This window comes from Muntiacus reevesi, chromosome 6, assembly GCF_963930625.1.
Source record: "Muntiacus reevesi chromosome 6, mMunRee1.1, whole genome shotgun sequence".
Classification (NCBI taxonomy): domain Eukaryota; kingdom Metazoa; phylum Chordata; class Mammalia; order Artiodactyla; family Cervidae; genus Muntiacus; species Muntiacus reevesi.
In genome coordinates this window covers 29895998-29922818 of record NC_089254.1, presented here as the reverse complement: position 1 = coordinate 29922818, position 26821 = coordinate 29895998, and the positions used below count along the sequence as shown (strand labels likewise).

The 26821-nt window shown below is 33.1% G+C and overlaps 1 protein-coding gene across 2 annotated transcripts in view; it reads left to right on the top strand.

The window, feature by feature from the left end:
• The window catches only part of HYCC1 (hyccin PI4KA lipid kinase complex subunit 1), an 89308-nt gene extending 63602 nt beyond the window's left edge, over window positions 1-25706 (top strand). The window contains exons 8-12 of one of the 2 annotated variants that reach the window (XM_065938986.1): window positions 1921-2037; window positions 4975-5062; window positions 5539-5698; window positions 19827-20122; window positions 20897-21031. In XM_065938986.1, the coding sequence (XP_065795058.1) occupies window positions 1921-2037; window positions 4975-5062; window positions 5539-5698; window positions 19827-20095 (634 nt within the window). In that variant the 3' untranslated portion in view covers window positions 20096-20122; window positions 20897-21031. Of the gene's footprint in view, window positions 1-1920; window positions 2038-4974; window positions 5063-5538; window positions 5699-19826; window positions 20123-20896 lie in introns of both variants that reach the window. The other variant, XM_065938985.1, reaches the window with a different exon arrangement.
• The last annotated feature ends 1115 nt before the right edge of the window (window positions 25707-26821 follow it).

Here is a 26821-nt window from a genome sequence, read left to right as displayed (position 1 = left end):
AATACTGTAGATTGAGTGGCTTAAACAATAGTTCTGGAGGCTCGGAAATCCAAGGTGAAGATGCTAGATTTAGTTCTAGGCAAAGGCCCTGTTCCTACCTTACAGGTGACCGACCACCTTCAGATGGCTGAGCATCCTCTGGCCTCTCTTCCTCTTTATATAAAGTCACTAATCCAGTAATGGTCCCCACCCTCATGACCTAGTTACCCTCAGGGTGTCCCACATTCAAAACCGTCAATATTGGGGAATTAGGGCTTTAACATACAAATTTTGAGGGGAAGGAAACATTCCGTTTTTAAGTATCCCTGCTCCCTCTTACTCTTGGTTCTAAAGAATTTTAAGATCCTGTCAATATCGAATGAATTTATATTTATTCTTTAAAGTTGCTTTGAATAAATGATATCCTCAAGTGGGGATTTTTTTAAATTGTCTGTGGCATACCCGGACATGTTTAAGTGAAGGCTTAGGTTCATTGAGTAGACGGAATATTAAGTTCCAAGTAGTAATTGAGTGGAGGGGTAAATTACAGGCTGTTTTCTAGTACCGTATTAAGTGAAGGTTGTGCTAGTAAGAGGTGATGTGGGTGGTGGTGAGAGGTGAGCAAAATGAGTGAAGGGAGTGAAAGTGTAGAAACTTCCAGTTATGAAATAAGTAAGTCTGGGGATGTAATATACATCATAGTGACTGCAGTTAGTACTGTACTGCATATTTAAAAGTTGCAAAGAGAATAAATCTTAAAAGTTCTTACCACAAGGAAAAAATTTGTAACTGTGTGTGATGGATGTTAACTAGACTTACTATGTGATCATTATGCCATATATACAAATATCCAAACATTTTATGGTATATCTTTAAAATAATATGGCTATATCTCAAGAAAGAATAATAAAGTAAATATTAAATCAGATAATAAAGCAAAAAAAAAGTGAGGGCTGTGTTGTATCAGTCACACCATATTATGAGAAAACAACTGGTTTCCAATTTTATTAGAGATAGAAGCTTAGTGTTTATTTAAAAGCAGTGCATGTGGATCATAGAAAATTTAGAAAATACATATAAATATAGAGAAGAAAATAGAAAACTCTGTGTCCTTGTATATGATTATTTTACAGTGATACATGCCTTTCAACTACTTGTTTGTTATAAAATGGGATAGGATACATGGGTTTATAATTTTTTCCCTGTCATTTAAATTGACTTTCAAAACATGTTTATTTCATATTATTCTCTGAATGATATATATAATTGGTCCCCAGGGTTAGACTTTGATGTGGCTTTGTATTTACTAAACTAAATACTCTTTAAGTATTCTTTACTAAGATTAATACTTCTTGTAGTTTCTTTTAAAAATGTTAGTAAAATCTATTGGTCTGTAAGATTCTACCTTTGGTGTCATGTTTAGACATGTGAAGACTAATATTTTATGTTTTATTTATGGTATTTTAACAAATTTTTCAGTCTATCTGAAATTTATTAAGATGTACTATATGAAGTTTGAGTATAATTTTAGAATAATTTTTTGGAGCCTGCAGTTTATGTCAAGAACTTTGTCAGGAATAGAGGATCATATCACTGATCTATTCATGCTAAATAACACTGAGTTTCATGTTTTTTATGATAACCAAAAATCATTAATAATACGATCAGTAATAATGATTGAACAGAATTAGTGAACTAACTATGAGAATCTGGTTCATTTACTATATTTTAACATACCTCTAGCTTTCTACATATTTTTCCAGTCTAACTTACTCAAGAAAATATTATAGACAAATGTTCTATTTTGAAAGATTCCTTGTTTCATTGCTATTTGGTTTGTAATGAGAGCATACCTTGTACATTGTTAACTTACAGATGTTACAAAATATATTATCTATATTTTTACTAATTTTGCAAATATATTTATTTTGGTCTTTCTAGAATCTGTGTTTGTGGATATCCTCGACAACAAGTAAGAAAATACAAAGGTATAAGTAGCAGGGTACCAGTTTCTTCAGGATTCATGGTGCAGATGTTAACAGGAATTTATTTTGCCTTGTAAGTTTATTTCATATACAGAGTTAACCTTTGATCTCTTTGGAAAATTATAGTCTTATTTTATTGTTACTGCATTATAATCTCAATAAATAATCAACATTTTTGTGAAAATATGAATCAATATCCTAATAAGTTTTATCATTTAAAATAAATCTTTTAATATTCTAAAGAATATATAACCAACTAAAACACTTTGTCATCTTTAATTGAAAGACAGAATGAAAATTATTGATACGTAAATACACTCACAGTTTCTTTTGTCATTACTTAATTTTTTTGCTGTAATTTCCAAATAGCATTTTTCCCTAATGAGTATCTTTTTTCCGTTTCCAGAAATTTTAATTATTGAAAAACATCTTAAAGCCTCTTTCATCACAAAGTTTATTATGAATATGCTACTAATTTCTAAAATCAATGATATCTTGTTTGTTGCTTTAGGTGTTAATACTTTTCCTTGAACCCAATCTTTTACGTTTCTATTTCTCTTACTATATATATTATATTCACTTGATACCCTAATTTTCCCCAGTAGATTATAAACTTCTTCCTTTTTTTTTTTTTCCTTTTGGCCACACCACACAGCTTCTGGAACCTTAGTTCCCTGACCAACCCACATCCCCTGCTTTGGGGAAGCATGGAGTCTTAACCACTAGGCTGCCAGGGAAGTCCTGATTATGGGCTTCTTAACTGAAGGAAGAATTTATGATCTTTGGACCAAATCTGATCTGCTCCCTTAAAAAAAAAAAAAGTTTTATTGAAATGCAGTGACATTCATTTATATATTGTCTGTGGCTGCTTTTGTGTTACAGTGACAGAGCTGACCCCATGAACCTAAAACATTTATTATCTGGCCCTTTAAGAAAAATTTTGTTGACTCGTGTTAGACCAGTAATATTGCTCCAAAGCTCTTGAATGTTCTGATCTATTTTGCTTTTTCTCTTTTTTGCTGTGTTTCTGATTGAGTAATTTCTGTTGATCTGTCTTCATGTTCCTCGATTCTTTTCCTTGACTGTGTTAAGTCTACTAATAAGTGCACTGAGAGCATTCTTTATTTTTAGCCTTTTCATTTGGCTTTTTCTTATAGTCCCTATCTCTGCTGAACTATCCATCTATTCATGCATGTTGCCCCTCTTTTCCACTAGAGACCTTAATATATTAATCTTAGTTATTTTATTTTCCCCAGTAACTGTAGCATTTAAATTTGGTTCTGTTGTTCTTTGTCTCTTGACAGTGAGTTGTTTTGCCTTTTGCTTTTTGTGTGCTTTGTAATATTTGACCATCCTTTTGTTCACGAGTAGGACAGTAGAGATTGAGGTAAATATTATTTAAGCCTAGAAATGGATATGCCTCTTTTATAGTATACTAGTAGAGTTATTATAGAGAGGAGTGAGCTGGGACTGGATTTCATTGTTGCTATGGTTACCTATATCGCACCACCTACTTCAGATTCCTTTTATGTTACCTGGTACTTACAGCTGGAGAGTTTCTCCTCAATATTCTTGCTCTAGCCTCAGCTTTCAGCTTTCCCGGTGTGTCTGGACCTCAGAGAGGGTCTCTCTCCATGTTCTTCCCTCACCTCTAGCAGTAGAGTGCTGTTGCATGTTTCTAGATATGTACTAGCCTGGTTCGGGATGGTGGGGAGGAGGAAGTGGTATTTTCTGTTGTTCTGGTCTAGTCTCATTTCTAAGCAGGCCCTGTGTCCTTGCTTATCAGGGTAGGAGTTCCTCAGTGATCCTGACTCTTCCCTACAGGTAGAGGTTTTTTCTTTTTCGCCCCCTCACAGCCAGAGTTGGTCTTTTCCTCGACCCTCAGGGTGAAATGGTTTGCTGGTCTTTCCCCAAAGTCTTTAAACTTTTGTCCTACTGAAAGGGTTTGGCTGGACCTTGGTGCCTTTTTGGCTGTGGTGGCCACTCTTCCTTCAGGCCTGCACTGCCAAGAGCAGCTTTCTCTGGTCCCCTGCTTTGTGCTTAGCTTTTCTTATGAGTGCCTAAACGTGGTTTGTGAAGAAGAGCTAATGAGTGGGTATGAATCCCCTTGTATCTACTTCCAGAGTGTCTGTACTCTTGTCTGGCCCACACTTGGCTTTTAGGAATTTGTTGAAAAGTTTAGCTGAATTTCTCTTACCCACCTGCATTGTGTGGCCTGAGTCTCTTCAAGGGCACTTGACTGCTGTTGAGCTTTGGGCTACTTGGTTGCCCTGTGACCATAGCTCCTTGTTGCATTCATGAGAAGTTATGACTTTTTAGATTACGTGGCTTTATCTTGTGTTTAGGGTGAGAGCAATGCTCTTTCCATTTTTTAGGCCTCACTTGTACTCTTGATGTATTCACACTCCTTTATTTTGTTATCGTATGAGAAAGCCATTATTTCTCTGTCCATTCCATTAGTGAGCCAATTTTTGGGAATGGTTTGGCCATATCTTTGAAAGTTAGTCCACACATAATTTTTCCTCTAATATCTCTGTGATATGTGTAGCATATATCATATACACTTCTAACTGACTATGTGAATGCAAAGAAATAACTACTTGTGATACTGCAAGCCACAGTAGTTGTAGATTTTCATTAAAAACTGGGAGTTACAGAGTAATTTGACCATAAAGTGTTCTGAACATTATTCCAAGGTATATAATTTATTATGCTCTGACTTGCTTTGAAAGCATAAAATGCTTTGAAATTGCCTAGCTTTTTGGGTAGATGTTTTATAAATAGACATGTTCTTTAGAGAAGAAATGCATATCTATAAAATTTTCTGTTAATAGACTTTCAGATATAATTGAAAGGAATTCAAAGCTTTAAAAATACATTTTTAATGAGGGTAGAATGCTAAGAAGTGTGCTAATATGATCAATTATTTTCCTCATTAAAGATAAATAGTTTCTCATTATATCTTAATTTATATAGAATTAATTTAAAATAATTATACTTAATTTTATAGTTACAATGGAGAATGGGATCTAGCTCAAAAAGCATTGGATGATATTATATACAGAGCCCAGCTAGAATTATATCCAGAGCCATTGCTGGTAGGTGCCTCACTTATTTATGTAAATTAAAATTTCTCAGCTTAAAACTATAAATTAAGAAGCCATTTGTAGTACATTAATATATTATTAATACTCAATGATTCATGCTCCTGTTGTAATAGAAAACTTTTATACTTGAAAAAGGTATACATAATTTGAAATTTTCATTAAGCTAACTTCTTAGCCTGATAGTCCTTTTCATATGTAAGAATGTTCTCATTAACATGCTAGAACTGCATTTATTAATTAGCATTAGGAAATATAATTTAATATTTTTGGAATTTTAAATTTCATTACATATATTTTTAACTGTGAATTTTGTCCTTCTTAATTTAAAGGATTTATGTATCATCTTATGATATATCTTGGAGGAATTATTCTTTTTAAAAACCTGTTAAAATTTAGCATCTTGTTTTATCTGAATATAATAATACATCTATTCAATGACAGTCTTAAACTATATTTTTCCTTCTTAGGTTGCCAATGCAATACAAGCTTCATTGCCTCACGGTGCCATGAGATCTAGTAAGGAGGGTACAAGGTGTATTCAAGTTGAGATCACACCAACTTCCTCTAGAATATCAAGAAATGCAGTAACCAGCATGTCAATAAGAGGTCACAGGTGGAAAAGACACGGTAAGAAACAAAACACTCTTCAGATTAGAGGATTGTTAGTGTTGTCCCCTTCTTTGTACTTAAGGTGCTGTAACTTCTAAATTTAGTAAATAATATTATAGTGGCATGGAATAAAGAGCTGTTGGATCACCTTTAGCTTTTCATTTACTATCCATGAATGGCAGTCAATAGGAAAACAGAGCCCTTATGTTACACGTATGGATGAAAATTTATTTAAATGTTGAATTAGCTTTAAGTTTTATTTCAACACAATAGGACAGTAGGAAATACATGTTTCAATTATTAATACATTTTGTGTTTCTGTTCACAACTGCTTCCAAATATTCCTTAATGTTCTTGATTTTTGAACTCTTTAGCAGGTATACTTGCATACAGGAATAGAACAACTATAATATAGGGACTTAAACATTTTCTTCTAAAAGTCTTAGTAAAGAATCCTGTAGTATTGATCCAACTCTAGATATTTCTATATTCTAGAAGTTAATTTTCTTGCAAGATTATTTGTTTTATTATTCCTTCTTGACTGCTTCATTTTATTCTTTAAAAATTCTACTGGAAGTTAATTTTATTTACCATGACCTTCTCAGTTTTTTCCATCACTTTACTTTCTCTCATACCTTATTTTTTATTTGCTTTCTTGTTCTTTTTATAACCCTCCTCCTACCTAGAAGTTGTTGTAGTGGGCGCACATCTGTGTAAGAAGATTACTATCACCTTTCTAGAAGTTAACCACAGAATGGGAAACAAAAAGCTGCTTCTTTGCCCCAAACAAGCATATGTATTGGTGTAAAACAAAATCTGCTCTCTATTTTCTTCTTCCTACAAACTGCAACGAAAATGGTAGCTCCTTTAGTATATTTGATAGTTCCAGTTGTCTCTATGGTATCTATAGAGAAAATGCAAAAGTACGATGATTCACTGTGAAATAGAATGTTGATAGCAGTTGCCATTGTTCCTCGCAGGGAATCTAGAAGGCTGTATGTCCAAAAAAAAAAGATGATGGTATTCTCCAACTTAACCAGTCTTGTCTTTTTTTAAAGTGGAGTAATAAATTCCTGAAAGCCCTTTAGGAAGGCACAAAAAAGTGGAAATATGTTTGCCATTATCAAGGCAAATTATGCTATTGTTTAAAATACAGGGTCTAAACATACATCAGTTTCTTCAGTGAAATTTATGCTACAGTTTGACTAGATTACAGACAGAAAGCCATTTAATTAGATATCACCATGTTACCCTAGAGGTCATTTTTTTGTTTGTGCACTAATAGGTGAAAATAGGCACAGAGGCGATAAATCAGATCGTATGGGTCCATTATGGCCATAATTGCTCAAAAACTACCACTACAGGAAATGCAAGGATGAATTTTAATTCCTTTTCCACTGTTGCTTCTTTCTATTTAAGTGGACATATTGGGAACTAGGGGGAAAAATACAGGTCTTGTAGTTAAAAATGTGAAATATTGAAGTTTTAATGCTTAATTGTATTTGTATATATGTACATGTGAAAGAGAAGGTTTGCATATGTGTTCATAAATGCATTTGCCGAGATAAGATGTGTACCCAGCAATAAAATAGAAACCATTTTTAAGAAATATTGTATACCAGTAAATTACCAAAACAAGAAAAGAGTACTTGAGTATGTTGTATGCACTAGATTTTTACATATCTTCCAGATTTTATTTTGGCTACCACTTGAAGGGTTGGCACAGTATCTTAAGGCTCCAGCCTCATAGGCTACAGCCTTTCTCACTACATTTATTCAACCTTCAAAACTCTGGCACTTGGGCAACTCCTATTTATGATAATAAAAAAAAATCAAGGATGAGGATTTAGAAGAGAATGCACTATGAAAAGCAAGTCAGATGCATGTAGCAGAAACAGAATGTAGCTTAGTCTTGACCCTTCATCGGCAGTGTGAATTCTCTTTATCCAGTGGACTCTAAAATATTCCTAGGCCAAGGTCCTTGTTTATCTCCACAGGTAGATTACATTCTCCTTTTATAGAGCAGTCTTGGCTTTCCTTCCTAGAGCAGTATTTTTCATTGTTTTGCTGAACTGAAAGCTTTTCTGTTTTCCATCACCATGGTCCTGATTCCTTTCTGAACACCTTATCATTGTTCTGGCTCTAGCTGACACTGGCTTCTTGTGGGGAAGATAAGTATCTTTACTATAGTTTGTAAATATTTAGATAATTCTCAATTTGTAAATGGATTTTTAAATTAAATGTGTTTATTTAGATTATGTTTATTATATTCACATATGAATTATATATAAATTATAATGAATTTAATTTATACATTAATTTTTGCAGAAACAATGTTAAAGGGCTTGTGGATTCCAGGGTGATCTACAAAAGACTTAACTCTCATAATGTTTCTAAAGCATAGCACTGTAGAATGTAAGGTTAGTTTATGACTATGTGAAAACACATTCAGAGTTTCTTTGGTGGAACGCTAAATGCGTTTTGTGTTCGACCTATATATCTCTTATCATTCCCTTTCAACACCAACCCTCCCAGAAGGAAGGATTTCTTCTCAGACCCTGAACTGTATCACATGGTAGGAACATGGAATATGCAACTTTAACTCAGTCATGATGAGGGTTGGGGTAGGAGAAGGGACATGAAACATGAATGTTAAGGAATATTCTTTTCTTTTTCTCCTTGCTTCTTCCCTTGTTATTGCCAGTGCTGGGAAAGAAGAAAGCAGTTGTTCTTTTTCTTCTTTTCTTGGATCTCTTCCCTTTTTCTTCTTATTTTAAAAATGAGATATAATTGACATGTAACATTAGTTTCAGGTGTATAGACAGGCATCAATATATGAATACATTGTGAACTGATCAGTAAAGTAAATCTAGTTAATATGCATTTCCACACATAATTACCTTTTTGCCCCCTCATAATGAGAATTTTTAAGATCTACTCTCTAAGCAGCTTTTAAAATACACCATACAGTATTATTATTAACCAATAATCACCATGCTGTACATTACATCCCATGATTTATGTTTTTATAACTTGAAGTTTGTATCTGTTGATTACTTTCACCCATTTCACCCACTACCATTTCCCACCTCTGTTCTCTGTTCTCTGTATCTAGTTCAGAGTTTTTGTTTGTTTTTTAGATTTCACATATTAGGATGCTCACACGGTATTTGTCTTTCTTTCTCTGACTTATTTCTTAGCATAATGCCCTTAAGGTCTATCCATATAGTTGCAAATGACAGGAGTTCCTTCTTTTTTATGAATAAATAACCTATCACATTTTTATTATTTATTCATTTGTTGATGGATATTTAGGTTGCTTCCATATTTATGTCTTTCTTTATTGCCTCTCTTCTTATTTCTCCATTTTCCATCCTAGCTGGGGAGGAAAGGGGCAGGAGTAAATAAGGTTACTGAAGCAGTCAGTCAGAATTTTGTTTTGTTTTGTTTTTTTTGACTTTTTTTTCTTTACATCTCCCTATTTCATTAAGAAATATAGATAATTAAGCCATATAAATGTATTTGTTTGTTTGCATAGCTGAGTCACCAAAAATTGCACATGCAAACAAGTACATTAAATTGGAACACTTAATCACATGTTTTCTTTTTCTTATTTGTAACAACAACAAAAAACTATCTTTACAGCCAAAACCAATTCATATTTTAGTGTGAAACTAATTTTGAACACTTTTAGTCATTTGCATTCAAAAATTTTTTTCTGAACTCTTTTTGAATGTATTTCAGTATTCTCTGAAGCTTCCCAGATCTGCCATTCTTTTGTTAAGGTTAAGAATTTATCTATAATTTATATATTAATGGAAAGCATTCTTTTGGAACACAAAAAATTGCTTTAGCTTTAGCATTTCCACACATTTCAGAACATAGATCCCTTGCCATGACCTTATTATTGTTAAATAACAACCCAAATGTCTAGAGTTATATTTTGGCAAGTTCAGTTTTTAAATTATTATTATTATTAATAGACTTTATTTTTTCAAGAGCAGTTTTAGGCTCACAACAAAATTGAGTGGAAAGTACAGGTTCCTGGATACCCTCTGACCACTACCTTTTATCAACATTCTTTATCCTCCCAACAGTCAACACCCCAAGCAAGAGAGATGTTGCAAGGCCCTGTCATTCTAATTTTGATGAGACAGTGATTAAAGAGAATGATTTTTAAAGAAAAGTTAGTTTCTGCTGATGTATTATTTTGGAGAGACATGTTTGACCATTGGCGTCTTTGCCTGATTTTCCCGACTTTTCATTTAGTTTCTTTGATATTGTACTGATCAGGCATAACTTAATGTTGTGTTTTCAGACTTTTGAAATTCTGTGTGTAAATTTTTGAGAAAGTTTTAATGAATTTATAATTCCATGTCAATATATATGTTCAGAAACTAAAATTATAATGTAGAATTGCTGCTTTTGACTTTCAAGGGTCATAGTTTCATAATTAATAGCTTTATTTGTATATATTATTAATTCTTTCAAACATACTGTATTTCATTTAGTGTATATTTTTTAAACCTATATTTTCAAGCCACTTACAGATTGAGGGCTATTTAGAAGTCATAATTTGAAAGTAAAATGCAATTAGAGAATGATAATAATAGAAAAAAGATTTTTCAAAGCATTAAGTAAGGTAAGAGAAGAATGGGAGTAGATTATGACCATAATAAGAGTCAAAATGAAAATTCCAGTAATAAAGGTGAAACTGTGAAATAATCAATTTTTTAAATTAATAATAAAAATGCAATTTTATTTTCTTAAATATTTCTTACTTTTTAAGAAACAGAGCTAAAAGAAAAGCAGAAGGTATTTCTTTATAATTATGCTTCTTTTCTATAGTTATTCTTAAATGTTGCTTCTAAAGCTTTTTTCATTATCTACCATTTCAGCTATGAGTCCTATTTCTTAAATTCCTGAATAATTCTCCACAATCTATACTTATTTATTTTCTTTCACTTTTCATTCCTTCTCTTCCAGAGCAAATTTAATTCCTTTTTTTTTTGTCTGTTTCCCCACCACCACCACCATTATGACTCACTCTTCCACTTTTTCAAATTATCTATACTTAGAACAATGCAGTCAACTTTCCTTCTTTCTTTTAAAATGGTATTGAAATACTCATTCCGTAGAAGTCCCCTAACTAAGTTATAGTTGCAAATAATGTGTACTTATAATTTTTACCAGCTTGTTATCTGCTAAAGTCTTATCTAGTGAAATCCTAATTTTTTATTACTTCCTACCATTTTCCCACTAGTGCATTTGTGAGATAAGTGAGACAAGTCAATGAAAAGCATTTTGGTATGTTTTAAAACACTACATAAAGCCTGATTGTTTATTAATTAAAAACTGTTTGCTTCATTTTATTAACTGAACAATAGTATTCTTGATAAGCTTTTATTAGCAAGCTTGCTATTTAAATGATCCTGTGATTAACTCTCTCATTGACTTTCCTCAATTTGAGACAAACATGTTGAGTTTGAGTATATCAGACAAAAAATATGTGATACATATATGATACAATGTGTGATACATATGTGATATAATAGTAATAATCAGCTTAGTGGTATTTTTAAAATTTCTATAACCCTGAAGTTTAGTACTCTAACTCTACTATCTGACATTTATATCACCATTACAGAAATATATCACCATTACAGTAAGGATTTTTTAGAATGTTGTTTTAATACCTGCTGTCTGCATTCCAAATTCACATGTAAATAGAATATATTGAACTTATATTCTCACTTATGTACGATTACAGCTGTTTGCAACAAGTAAGTATAACAATAAAAGTGATATTTATAGTCTAGATTCTTTCAGTTTTGCCCTACTTTTGGTTCTGGCACATGTTAAATGATTTATTTTTATAATATTGAATTTCATTATTTTGACTTAGGAGATCCAAGAGTACAAAGCTTTAGATAGTAAAAAAGAATTGAGGGACTTCCCTGGTGGTCCAGTAGATAAGACTTCACCTTCCAATGCAGGGGGTGCAGGTTCAAGCCCTATTCAGGGAGCTAAGATCGCAAATGCCTTGTGGCCAAAAGAAATCCTCCAAAACATAAAACAGAAGCTATTGAAACAAATTCAATAAAGACTTTAAAAATGGTCCACATCAAAAAAACTTGAAAGAATTATATATATTTTTAAGTCTTCTTAGTAATATCAAATCAGTACCCTGAGAATTTTATTTAGTTAATTGTATGGAATGTTTATGTGAAAAATGAAGCACAATACAGTTCACATAGATTGGATCTAAAGAAAGTGAAGTTTCATGTTGTTACAGCTGCTTTATTGCATTTCCAGCATTAAGTTTCTATTTAAAGGATGTTAAGGTATTTAAATGAGTTTAAATTATTATGACAGTATTCAAAGATAACCTGTGATTATGTTTTTTTAAATGACCAAAAAATGTGATTGATTTCAATTTGCTCAGCGGTTTAGTACTAACTTATTAGATGAGAAAAGAAATGGAACAATAGAAAAGATGCAGTTCATGTTGGAAAATAGTTTATTTAAAACCAGTTATTTTTAAAACCTGGTTATTGATTTTTAAAATGTTAATAAATTTCTATTATATAATATATTGATAAAATAGGGTAGTAATAACTTTCTAATGAACAAATCTGAATAATTATAAAAGGTATGCTTTGGAAAATCCCATGAACGGAGGAACCTGGTAGGCTATAGTCCATGAGGTCACAAAGAGTCGGACACGACTGAGCAACACTACTTTCACTTTCACTTTAGTTAAATATCTTTAAAAATTATTTAAAACGTTTAAGCTGATCTTTCTAGATAGTGCAGAAGGTAAATGCCATAAATCTTGGGACGAAACATTTATTTTGTGAATCAGATTTTATGATTTTATAAGTAAATCATTTGGGGAAAAACAAAGTTGCTAATAATTATAAAAGCATTTTGAAAAATGCAGAAATGGTAATTTTAAATTAATAGCAAACTTTAAAGAATTGGCTATTGGAATTCTGCATTTGCAGTTAGGTATTTATAATACTTATGTTTTTATTTTTAAAGTTTCTTATACTTACTAAAGAAATTTAGAAAAAAAATCATTTTGAGAAACTCCATTATTTTTAGATTCTAAAATGCTATTTGGGGAGCAAACTTTCCTTTCCTGATATAGATGATAAAACATTTGGACCAAAAATAAGCATTTCCTTCTGACCAAACTTAGCATTGCATGAATTTTAACCGACACTTTTGATATTGACCTTTTATTCATGGAAGACAAAATAACATATTAGGAAATATTAGATGACACAAGGAAAAAGGACATATTAACCAGAGAACTGAAATACAATTGACATATGTGAAATTAGACTTAAAGAGAAAGATAGTAGTCTTAGAATCCTGGCCAACTTTAGATGAAAACAAAAAATCTTAATTTATTTCTAGATAAAATAAAGTAAAATAATTTTCTATACAGAGAAGCAGAGTATTTAAAATTATTGGTTTTATGAGACAGAAACGGTTGTTTGTAAATGATTATGTTCTATATTTTTTACTAAGGAGGCCTTATATAATTCTTCTTGTAGTTAAAGAACTTATTTTTTATTTTGTTATTTATTATTGAGCTCTACCTCTTCCCCCCACCTTTTAAGTAACATTTGTTGCACAATGTACATGGAGGAAGAAATTAGCTTTTATGGGTAGTTTTGTAGTAGATATTCCTTATCTGTTTTTGGCCTGTCTGGTTATGAGGAACTTTAATCATGAAGGATTCACCTGATCCAGCAGCAGTATTGCATTTCTCACAGAGATTTTTTTTTTTTTTTTTAATACTTGAGATTTAATAAAGATTACAGAAGAAGTTACTGAGAAAAAAAAAAAAAAAAGAAGTTACTGAGAGTGATTGAATCACCTCAGTGAGAGTGATAAAAAACCTCAATAAGGAGAATTATAAAAACAAGTTAAAGACTTGACTGTTCTTCACTTAAGGAATTGGGTAGTATTTCCTAACCAGTGTGTCCATAAATAAATTGTTGTTGAGACTGTGTTTTTCTGTGTAACCCAGGCTGCTCTTTTCTTACTTGGAAATTCTTCTGGCTTCAGGACTAAGATGACTAAACCTCAGTCTTCATTCATGTCCTTGCTCAGAGTGCAGCACCTTAACTGCCAGGACCTTATTCTGTGGTTCTCCGTCAGTGCTCCTTTCTTCTAATCTGCCTAGCAAATTACTGGCCCAGGCTCTGGATTTTTACATTGCTGTTTCTTCTAAACCAGGACACACTTTGTGCATAATATTTTGTGTAAAATGTGACTTCTTTGATAAAGATTACTAATAGAGTACCCAAGTAATTTATCGCTGTACTTGTCAATGGCTATCTATTGCAGTCAGAACAAAGTTTAAGCTCTAACATTACGGCATAGGTGGCCCTAGTGACGCCTTATCTACCACTGTGACCTCACCTGAAGACCACTCTCACCTTTCCTTCTAACCTTTCAACCCTCTAAGACATTTCTACCTTGGGGGCTTTGTAGTAGCAATTGGGGACGTTTGAACTGAGTCTTGATGATTTAAAAAGAGTCAGCTTAAACTCTCTTCCTCCAGATTGTTGTGTGCGTGCCAAGTCTCTTCGGTTGTGTCTGACTCTGCCACCCTGTGGACTGTAGCCCGCCAGGCTCCTCTGTCCTTGCGATTCTCCAGGCAAATTGAATACTGGAGTGGGTTGCCATGCCCTCCTTCTGGGAATCCTCCCGATCCAGGGATCGAACCTGCATCTCTTACGTCTCCTGTGTTGGCAGACAGGTTTTTTACTGCTAGCACCAAGATTATTGTGTAGCCAGTGCTTTTTATCATTCAGATCTCAGCTCAAATATCCCTTCCTCAAAAAGGTCTTCCCAGACTATCCATCTGAAGTAGACGTTCTTCTTTACTACCCTGCTTACTCTTTCCCATTATTCTTGTCTTCATTGTATTTTCCACTATCTAAAATTCTCTTGTTTGCTTAATTCCCATTTGTGAGGGCAATGTCTTTGTCTGGTTGGCCATTATATCCCCAAAGTCTAAAACAGTGTCTGGTACAAAATAGGGGCTCAGTAAATAGTTGATTGCTGAATGAGTGAATAAGTGATAAATTTATACTGTAGACTGAGCAGTTTCTTTTTTCCTTGAAAACCAGTGCAATAACATGATAGTAAACTGAGTAGAGGAATATTCACTTATAATCCTGGTACTTAAAAAATTAACATTTTGCAGTTTTTTTTCCATATGTATATGTATTTTTCATAGTTATACTCTATTTAAATTATTTTTTATGTTTTGCTTTTGTTCAGTTAGGCTTGTCAAATATTTTCCCAAGTTCTCCTAGTGAGTCCATTTTTTAATGGCTACATAATATTACATTGAGCTGATATTCCATCATTTACTTAACCGTTTCCTTAATATGCTAAATAATTTGTTTCTAACTTTTTGCTATTATAGATAACACTGCAATGAATAGCTTAATGAATATAGAAAACATTTGTCTTCCATTGAATAGAATACATTTTAAACTTTAAACTGACATGATAGTATGAAATTGTTCAGGTATTTTATGACTTTTAAAATATATCTTATAAAAGAATGTGTATAACTTTCTTCTGGGGTCTACTCTAAAATACTTGTCTTTATTGATGTTAATAATTGTATGATACAGATATTTGAGGTACAGATTTTGATTGATTTTGCAAATAAATTTGCAAGTGCCTTAGGGCATAACCAGATTCTTTTCTTTTTTTTTTTTCAGATTCCTTTAGACTTGCGAATCAATCTGAGTATAGATTTGTGTAAATTCTGTGAATAATAAATAGTTCATTTATTTAAATTATCACTTTCAGTAAAAAGGGCAACTGTTAAAAAACATAAAAGCTAAAGCTCAAATGAAGAGTTTCATGAGCAACATAATGGAATAGATATTTGAGATTCTAAAACTATATATGAGAGATATCACAACTTTTCATAATCAGCTTTAATGATATTTGCAATTTGTTTTACCTTTTTTTCCCTCTCAAAGCCAGAAGACATTTTGTAGGGAGAAACAATGCCCTTAACTCTCCTCATTTCTGTATATGGAGAGAAGGTGACCTATTTATAGAGGTTACACAAATAAAATATTCTCTGAGAAGTTTTTCTTTGGATGTTTTTTGAACTTTTCGAATTATTTGAAGTCAAATGTAAGTATTGTTTTTTATAGGTATAGAACAATCATGACACATTTTACATAAAATTTTGAATCTGGTCTTTTAAGCAGATTCTGTTTTCTTATGCATTTGTATTCCCTTAAAACATCTCTTTTACTGTCTTTTTCAAAAAAGAGTAATTCTTAACTATGTTATCCTCTGGGTAGACTTAAAACTATAGACTTAAAAATAACTCTTTCTGATGTGAACAATCATTTTACTAAACCTACATTTAGAGGCAGATACAGCACTTTTCTAAAACAAAGAGCCTGTGTTTTTCTTTGCCATCTAAAAATTCTTTTAAGCTATGTGTTATTTTTTTGTTTTATCAAGTCAAGTAGCACATTCTCAGCTTACGTTTCTCATGTCTTTTCTGTGTTCTTTCAACTTTATTTAGGGCTTCCCTAGTGACTCAGTGGTAAAGAATCTGCCTGCAGTGTAGGAGATGTGAATGTGGATTCGATTCCTGGGTTAGGAAGATCCCCTGGAGAAGGAAATGGCAACCCACTCCAGTTGATTTCTTGCCTGGAGATCCCATGGACAGAGGAGCTTGGCAGGCTACAGTCCATGAGGTCGCAAGAGTCAGACATGACTTAGTGACTAAACCATCACCACCACACCTTTATTCTAATAGTAATTTCATCTCATAACTGGAGACTTGTTCAACTTATCAAACAAATATTATTGGGCATTTACTTAATGCAAGGTACTTTCCTAGGAATGAAGTATACAGCAGTGACCAAACAAGAATCCCTGACCTCTTGGAGCTTACATCTGGTAGATACGATAAATAAATAATCGTAGGTTAGAAAGTGATGAAGTGCTGAGAAGAAAAAGAAACAAAGTAGGAAAGACAGTATATGAAACATGGGTAATATTGAAACTTGATGGGATGATCAGGGGAGATTTCATTGAGAAGGAAAGTTTTGAAAAAAGACCTGAAGGAAGTAAGAAGGTGAACTATGTAGCTATGTGGGGAAGAGCGTTCCAGGCCTAGGGAATAAAAAAAAACAGTAAGTAGTTGTGTGTAGGAGGGGTGGGTCACAGAATTATATAGGGTAGAAGTTGGAGAAATAAGAGAAAGATCATGTAACAGATGTTTGGTTTTTTTGTAATTATCTTTCTTTATCCTGTAATTTTTCTGAGTAATATACTTCTTTTATTTCCAGGTTTTCTTTCTGTGAATTTAATAAACAGTTTAGAAATTTTGTGGTTTTTACCATTTTTGAGTGATAATATACATAAATTGGGGTTTCCCAGATGACACTAGTGGTAAAGAATTCGCCAGACAGTGCAGGAGATGCAAGAGACGTGGGTTTCGATCCCTGGGTCAGGGAGATCTCCTGGAGTAGGAAATTTTCCAGTATTCCTGTCTGGAAAATTCCATGGACAGAGAAGCCTGGCAGGCTACAGTCCATGAGGCTGCAGAGAGTTAGACATGACTGTGTGACTAAGCACACATAAATTTATTAAAGATTTTTGCCTGTGGAAGAACATGTCTCATTTACCACTTGCCATTTAATTAGATGATTTTTAAAAATTAGTATTACTGTTTCTTGGGCTGTAGATCTTTACCATTTCCCCAGTAAATGTGATTAGTAATCCAACTACCTAGTGCTATTTTATATAATATTCTTGTCATTTCTAGTTTTTCTTGCAAAATTCTAAATTTTCACCGTTGCAGCAGCATTTTCATTGATATATTTTTAAAAATTAACCCAATTTAAAATATAAATTAACCTTGAAGATTTTAACTTATTTAGGTTTTCTTAGAGATTTATTTGATCTTGCTCTGTATTCAAAGTAAATTGTTTGCTTTCTATGAAGTGACCAGGAATCTAGGCACATAAGTTTTTTTTTTTAATTAAAAAATGTCTGTCAGAGAATATTTAACTCAAATTGACTTTAATGAATTGAAGAGTTAGTATTTTTGGTATGTTAGAATGGACATTTTGATGTCAACAAAAGATTCTACTATTTAGGTCCCCCAAACAGTAGCTGTTGTAACTGTTTCTGATCTTCAGTTTCCTTGTCTGTAAATGGGAATCAAATTGCCTGCTTCCAGGGTGCACCAACACATTGTTTTGAGAATATAATTGAATAATACATGTGAACGCTTTCAAGAAAACTATTAAGTGCCAATCATTGTGGTAGCATTGTTTTCTATTCTGTTAGGCCACTTATGCTTACCTTTTAAAGTTTTGTTAAATTTTAGTAATCATTGGCTTTGTTAAAATTTGGATAACAAAGCAATTTATAATTATTTTGGACTAATGATCCTGTCAATAGATCTTTTATGAAACTGCTTCTACAACGAAAATGGACAAGTCTTGGTTTCACCCAAGTGACCAAGTGCCATGCTGATTTTACTCTCAGTTGCAGTGGCCTCTGGCATTTACTTTGGTTAGATTTTACTTGCCCTCGCTTTGAAGACAGCTATTAGCAATGGGGAATGGGCTTGTTTAGGAATTCTGTTAGGGAAGCTGAAACAGCAGTGTATTAAACATTAATACCTCAGCAATATCCTTTGGCCAATCTAGGAAAGGATTTCATTTAGGGTATATGCAGTCAAAAGTTTATGAAGCACTAGGTAATTGGAAAATTAATATGCCAACATATTGACCTACCAGCCCAGGGCAACATGAAGCTTTGAAGACCTTTGGAGGTGCATATTGCTGCTTGGTAATGGAGTACGCAAGGCATCCATCTTTCAGAATTTGCCACACATTGGTCATGTGGGAAATTTATAAAATCCTAATGCCCAGGTCATAGCTCATACTATTTAAATCAGAATGTTGAGGGTGAGAGCCAGGCATCAGTAGTTCCTCAAGATGCTCAGCAAAGTGGGGACCCATAGGAATATGTGGCCCTGGCCTCCATTCTTCTACCTATTATTGTTTCACATGCTGTAGCTCCTTTCAGTAGAGCTTGATGTTCTATCATGAAAAATATTTGAAAGTATTGGGTAACATCACTCACTCAGATTTGTGTTCTACATTTTTAAAGACTGCATACTGTTTTACATAGTCTTAAGTTGTTTTGAACTTTAACTTTCATTACCAGCCCATGGTAGATATATTCATGTTATTTTTTTCCATCTGTTACAGATATTTCCCTGACAACTTTAAATGAACCATGGCTTTGTGATTTGAGACACAAAACAATGTCTACAAGTTTTAACTAGGAGTTTCATTGTTTCAATTACAAATTACCATTTTCAGAATAACGGACCAACAAGCCACTTTGATTTTCCAAATTAATTTTTATTTATTTCCAGTTTAATAATGAATTGTTACAAGTTAGCCTAAATTTATGGAATTAGTATGTCTGAGGGAATAGACTGTTTAATTATATCACAGCTGCATTAATATTTACTAATATACAAGATGATTGGTGTGTGAAACAAAAACCATACCTATAGTACTAACCGTGATAGAAGTGAATAACCATTTTTCCAACATCATGGTTTATTAAGGCAGACTTAGTGTAATCTAATTAAGAATAATTATGCAAGAAGAATTCCTAAATGGCTTGCGTTCCTCATGTTGACAGGAAGGAACTAGAGTTTTGGCTGTAAAGCCTTGAAAACTTGCCTAAGGCTTGACATAAGTTCAAGTGGTCACAATATTATCTTAAAAATTGTAAAAATTCTATTTTAAGTTATAAAAAAATTTCTGTTTCACAGTCCATGTCAAATATGTGTATGAAAAAATACGGAACATAAAATGATGCTCTGAGTTTTTTCATTGTCATTTGAAATTAAAGAACATGACCCCGTTTCTCCAGTACTGTCAGAGTATTGTAAATTATGGGAATTCCATCAGGGCATATATTTGGCTTAATACCTAACATTCAGTCGTCCAGTTTTTGTTGTGGATCGTTTGCTTTTCTTGTTTTGCATTTTTGTTTTGTTTTGTTTTCAGCCATCATTTTGTCTTATCATCTTCAATTCTAGAGCAACCTGACAACAGTAATGATACTACTGAATTGGGCATCCTTGTCATTCCTGAGATTAGTGTCACAAATGTGGCCGGAGAGAGAACCGGGAATGGGGAAAAAGGCAGAACACTAGGAGAGATTGATGCCCAGCATATACAGGGTGTACAGGAAACAGCCACAGATCCTAGAACTGAGAGCAAAGGCTTGCCAGAGATCAGGAGGCAAAAATCTGTAAGAAAAATGATGGAGGATGGAATAAACTCACCTGGCAGAGTGCAGTTTTAGCAGAGCACTTTATAGCTGCACTCCAAGGTATCTCATGGCAAAGGGTCACTGCTGCATGTTTTAAGCAACAGTTGCACAGCCACAGAAATTTTGCATGTCATCTAATCAAAATGCATGAATTATGTGCTACAGTTTCTCAATGACTTAATGCTCTTTGGAATGGTCATATCTACTCTCTCTCAGTAAATTGTTAGGAAAATGAGGCAGAAAATAGTTTCCAGAATAATTTAGTGCTTGTGTTTTGAGATCTAAAATTACTTTTTTATCCTTGTATTTTTGCCATCTTTGATATGGAAGATAATATATAAAGAATTTTAACAAGTTTGTGGTTATGTTATTTATGGTCTATATATTTTTCTTTTAGTAAGAGAATCTAGAATGTGGAGTGCAACCTTAAAAAAAAATCTTTAAAATACTTTAACAACATTTTTTTTTAAGTTCCTTGGTATGATCTTTGACTTTACACTGCTTTGCTACTAGGGGAGAGTTTACTCCGAAGTTTTACTGTGTAGTATTTTTCTGCTTGTCTCTGATCTCTTGCATGATTAGTAAGAAAACTTTTCTAAAAACACAGTGGGGTGTGGGGCATGCTTTTTTATTTAATTTACTCTAAATTATTCTAATTTTAATGATAAACTATTTTTATAGAATGTTTTGATTTATCCTTTGATTTTGTTGCTTTACATATTATGCTAAAATTATTCTAAAATGTATTAAAGTATATTTGATTTGGTACTAATCATGAAAAAAAATTACTTAAAGTGTTTAATGTTAATTAATCCTTGTTATTTCTTTGTTTAGGAAATACAGAATTAACAGGTCAAGAAGAACTGATGGATATATCCGAAGTTGATGAGGGATTTTATTCCAGGGCTGCCTCTAGTACCAGCCAGTCGGGTTTATCAAACATTAGTCAAAATTGTAGTAACAAGACAAGTACAGGAAAGACTCAGAGACGGTCAGGAGGAAACAAAACTGGAGGAAAAGAGAAAGAAACTACAGGGGAGTCTTGCAAAGATCACTTTGTTCGGAAACAAACGCAGAGAGCCCAAAGTGAGAATCTCGAGCTTCTCTCCTTGAAGAGACTCACACTGACAACCAGCCAGTCTCTGCCTAAACCTTGTAGTCATGGTTTGGCTAAGACTGCCACCAGTGTTTTCAGTAAATCCTTTGAACAAGTCAGTGGGGTGTCAGCCCCACATAACCCGTCATCTGCTGTCGGCTGTGGGGCTGGGACAGATGCCAATAGGTTTTCTGCTTGTAGTCTCCAAGAAGAAAAGCTGATATACACTTCTGAAAGGACTGAACTTCCAGTGAAGCATCAAGCAGGTCAGCAGAGACCTCCTAGTATTAGCATTACTTTGTCCACAGATTAATTTGTGAGGGTTTCCTCACGTAAGCAGTTAATCTGGAAATACAACTCGGCTTCTTCATGCAAGTTCCCAGGGTCGTCTTTCATCCCTGCTCCTGATGGGAGCCCTGATATCTTAAATTCTGATGGCTACCTTGACTTTATGAAGGGAATAACGTCTAGGTTGTAGTAAGTTGAAATATGGTTTTGCTATTTCTTGGGTTGTATTTTTTCCCCTTGGCTTGAGTCTTTTTTTTTTGTCTTGTTTCTGTTGCCCTAAGATTGACCTTGTGATAGTACATTTTGACAGGTTGTGTGATCAGATTGGTTACATCTCCTGTAAGGTTGTGAATCTTTTTCTTTAATAACTCCTATTTTGGTAGCTATATATGTTTGGCCTTCAATGTAAAGGGAATCCATGTATGGAAACTGTTTTTTCAAGGATGAGTCTAGGTACAACTCCAGGAATTCTACAGCCGGCTGTTTAGCAAGCCACTCTGAAAAACAGGCATGTGAGAAAACAAAAATGATACGTATGAAAAGTGCCTGATAAAAATGTTTGTAGCCAGATCGTCTTGAAGATTAGTAGAACAGTTTATATAAAGCACTGGAAAATGCCTCATAACTCAGTACCCTAATATATTATATGATTCCAGGGAATGGGAAGAGGGATTGCTGTCATTTATTTGGAACATTTTATATCAAAAGTCAGGCTGCAAGTAGATGTGTTGTTTTGAAGTGTTTGATCTGGATTTAGCAGGTGAAAATCCTTTTCAGTTCCTAAGATGTAGTAGGCAATAAAGCTGGCTTACCCTGCTGCTGGACTTTGGAAATACTGCTTAGTTTGGATTCCCATAATTCAGAGCACACATCATTGAAGACTTCACTGTAAATTTTGTACCTCAGCTCTAAAGATACCAGTGTTCACCATGTTGAATGGTTTGTCTACAAATGAAGGAAATTAGGTAAATTTCTCATCTATTAAATATCATTGAAAGAAAATAAAAATAGTGAAATATGGACAGAAGACATTTATATATTAACTAATTCAGGTTATTTATGTTTGTGTTCTTAAATTTAAAGTTGAAAAGTATTGAATGTGTTTCTTGTTTTGTGAACAGGCCTATTTTAAATGTTCTTGTTAAGATATGAAGAATAATCAGTGGAGTTGCCCCTAGCCAAAAAAAATAAAAATAGAAAGCTAATTTAACAGAAGCTGAACAAATGTGTATGTAGCTATAGAGGATCATGTGACCTCCAAATGGATGTAAAAATTTGGTATTTGCTAGTAGTGGTAATTTCAGCTATGGTGAGGTTCCTTTTAAAGCAAGTGCTTAGTAATAATCTAGGGTAAGAGAGAAAAAAGCAGGCTTGAGAATGACAGAGTAAGTTGACTGGGGAGGAAGGCCTAGGGAGCTGTCCCCTTTTCAGTGGTTAGTACACAGTGTTTTCCTTATTCAGAGTCCTTAGCTGTGGCCACACAGAGAGAATGCTAGTTTTCATCTTGTACCTGTTTATGCAGAGCTCAAATATGTGAAAAAGTTGTATGTCTTGAAGACTGCTAAAGAATTTACATTATGAATGCAGTTTTGACTGTAACTACTTTGGCTGTTGTTTTAAATCTGATTTTTCAAAAATCATTAACTAGTTTTCATTGAGTAATCTTGAATAAAATATGGTTTTTAACATAAGTGAACTTGATATTTTTAGTTCCAGTGGTAGAAATGAAATAAGATCTATTGGCATACATTATAGTTTTAAAAAAAAAAGGTAAGTCAACTGGACAGTGAAAGTTGACAAAGTATTAATGTACTAAGAATCCTGTGTTCAGTTTAAATCCTGTGTACAATCACTGTGAATTTCCTATTGTCTTTTTGTAATTCTTTAACAAAGAATTTTTCCTAGGCATAGCTGCTAACAATCTTAATAGTCTTTAAGAGTCTTAAGAACTAATTTAAAAGATTGGCATTGGAAGCACGTTAAGGTGCTTAGGAAATGTTTAGATGGTTTTTGGGAAACATTAGTTTGAGGACACATTAGCCAGCATACATAAGAGATCAGGTTTTAATGTTCAGCTGTTGTGATGGAACCTCATTTTGGTATTATTCTAGATCATTGTGGTCTGAGGAGCAGTAAGGAGCATTGGCATCACCTGGAAGAATTTCAGAGCCACCTTAGATCTACTGAATCATAACCTGTCTTTTAATAAGATCTCAAATGATTATTATGCACATTAAAGTTTAAGACAGTATCAAAGTGCAAACAAATCACTTACCTAATATTTAGAATTCTCAGTGGTCTCACAACCCTAGATCAAATATGTTGGATACTATAATCTTCATTGTTTTTAACAGATAATTAATTTTTTACAGTGTCAACTCACTTAAGTCCCCTAATTCTAAATCTTTAATGAATCTCATTTGTTTTTACAATAAAAATGGTTAATATTTTATATATTTTTTGATAACTAAAAATGGAGTCAGAGCTCTACAGTTTTAAGTATGAAAGGGGTACCACCCTTTCATCTGTATGTGTTTATTCTTTTAAAAACCCTGAAGGATTACCCAAAGGAATGGTTCTGAATTTTTGCTCCAAGTAACTTGCACCATTTGATTTTCTGGAACGTGGAATTATGTGGAGTTGTGTTAACAAGAAAATTCTTTTGTAGTATCTTTGATGCTATTTCAAATAAGGATTATACATTTGAAAATTTTTATAGCAGTTATAAATACTGGGTAATGCTAACTTATTGTAACAATTGTAATTGTCTCTACTATTCTTGTCCCACTTATTTTTCCAAATTTGAAAGTTGGGGTGACTTTTGTAGGTCATTTTCTTCTGAAGATGCTGATGTGACCATTTGGTCACAGACCTCTGTATATTCAGAGTAATGTCTTTTATTGCAAGAAGGATTCTGCACAAAACTGGGGCCTTGTACCCCATAGCTCAGAGGATCTGAATAGACCCTGTAGTCCCATTCCACATTTTAAACCTCTGAAAGATTCTTAGAATTACCCAACCTCTCACTCTTCAAATACCCAACTACCTAGGATATTCTAGTGAAGCTGGATGCCAGATTTTGCCTTTTGGAATCCAAGTGGAGAGAGAAACAAAGACTTAAGGGGAGTGTCCTAGGGCAGGTGAGCACCCTGGAATCCCTTGTTATACCACCATGGAGCTTTTAAAGGCAACTCTGTAGATTTGAAGAGTAGAAATTCTCGGTCCTTAAATTATTTCAGTGGTTTTGAAAAAGAAATATTTCATTGTTCTCTTCAATTATGAAGTAACTGCTTAGCAAAAATTATTCATTTAAAGACAAAAGAGTTGAAATAAAGGGAAATAAAAATTAAACCAAAATAGATAAAAATGATCCCATTTTTAGGGGATTTTGCCTCTTTGGAAGAATAAAATTAAAGTGTTGAGACCTTTACATTTAAATTATAAAGAAAAATACACTCAGACTTAATTTTCAGCTAGTATTTAAAATAAGGCTATTTAACATTTGAGTCTATAGGCACTGTAAGTCTACACTTTATTAAAGGGAAGCACATCAAGAAAATATGTATGTTAAATAATGTAACTGAAAAAAAATTTTTTGAAAAGCCATTTAAAAAGAAGAATTTGATGGGTACTTAAGCATTGTAGATAAAAATTAGTGTATTAATAGTGTCTTCCCAATCTTTGGATAAAAAAATTAACTCTCTAGTCCTTTGATTAGCATGAATTTATATTTTTAGTTTAATTGCTTAGTAAAATTATATATAATGCTTTGAGTTAGTCACATTTATATTTAATATTGATAAATTCTTCATCAGAGAATATAAGTATGTTGTCTTCTGTATTTTGTAACTTGTGCATATCATAAGAGACTAGCAGTGAACATTTTAGAAGATGCCTTTGTATTTTTTAATAGTAGAGTTCTAGAGTATTAATGTCTTGATATAAAGTTTCTACTAGTAAACTCAAGATCTTGTTTCACATACTGTTGTGTACCTCTAATCTTTACTTCTAATTACGTAGTGATACTAATCTTTTCATAGTAAATATATTTGTTTCTAATTGTATTCCTAGAGTTTACATTCCTAAAGAATAAATTATGACTTTGGATATTTTTATGTGCTCCCTACTTTTTAAGGTTATGGAAATAAACTGGAGTTTAGTTTTTTGACGTTTTGTATATTTGTGTAATTGTTCTCCATATATAATACTTTTTACAACAGTGCTGCCTCTTGTTTTATTGAAATAAAAACAGAAAAAATATTTTTTCCAGATCACTTTACTCATTAAAAAACCATCATAAAATTTTGCAAAAGTCATGATGTGAAGGAAGAAATTAAAGAAGGAAGACTTAGGTGAGTTGAGTCATTGAGAGCTTTTGGGAGTAAGCCATAGGACAATGACATTTCATTCTTGGCTTTATGTTTTACATGGCCTATGGATAAGATGTGTGACAAATTCCTTAGTATTCATCAAAAAGAAGATGAGCTCCATGAGTCATGCACCACTGACACTTGTCATACCAAGAGTACAGGCAACTTTAGATAACAGTGCTTTGCCCTTTTATCTGTTGTATGAGTCTTTATGTCTTGAATGCAGAGATTATATGCCTCTTGGATAGGACTTTGTGCATTGTAGATATTGATAACACTTAATGAATGTGTGAGTTAGGTTGATGTTAGTGTTGGGAAAGAATCAAGGATAAGTTCCCCAATGTATTATATTGCAGTAAAATTTTAAAATTCTGTTTACTGACTCTAGGAAATCTCCATGACATTACCTTGAAGAGGATTACTGTGTGTGCTTAGAAACAAAACTCTCTTAGAAACTTGAAAAACAAATCCTGTTGTATAGTTGATTATATATTTGGATAATTCCACTTCATCTAAGGAACTGAGTAATTTTGGAAATATTTCCTAAACTACTATTAGAGGAGCATTCACAGAGAACAAGAGAAGTGATTTTTGTAAATCACATGTTAGCCCTATGAAAGAGAAACTCCTCTAGTGACTTTTAACAATCCCCATAAATAGTTGACTCACTTCATTGAATCTGTAATACCAGCATAATTATTAAGAAAGGCTTTGACAGATAATTCTAGTCACTTGGTAATTTCCCTTGTATTGTTACTGTGGTAGTAGTAATAGCTAATATTTGTAACTAAAATTGTGATCTCATTTAACCTTCAAAACAGTCCTATAAAATGATTAGAATCCCCATTTTAAAAAGAGGAAACGGAAGCTCTCAAAAGGGCAGAAGACTTGCCCAAAGTCACAGGGCTGCTGGGTGGAAAGCTAGGTCTTGTGACTCTCATTTCTTTTCTCTATCACCTGGTAAAAGAAGATACTAAGTGATACTGTATTATATATTTGATATTC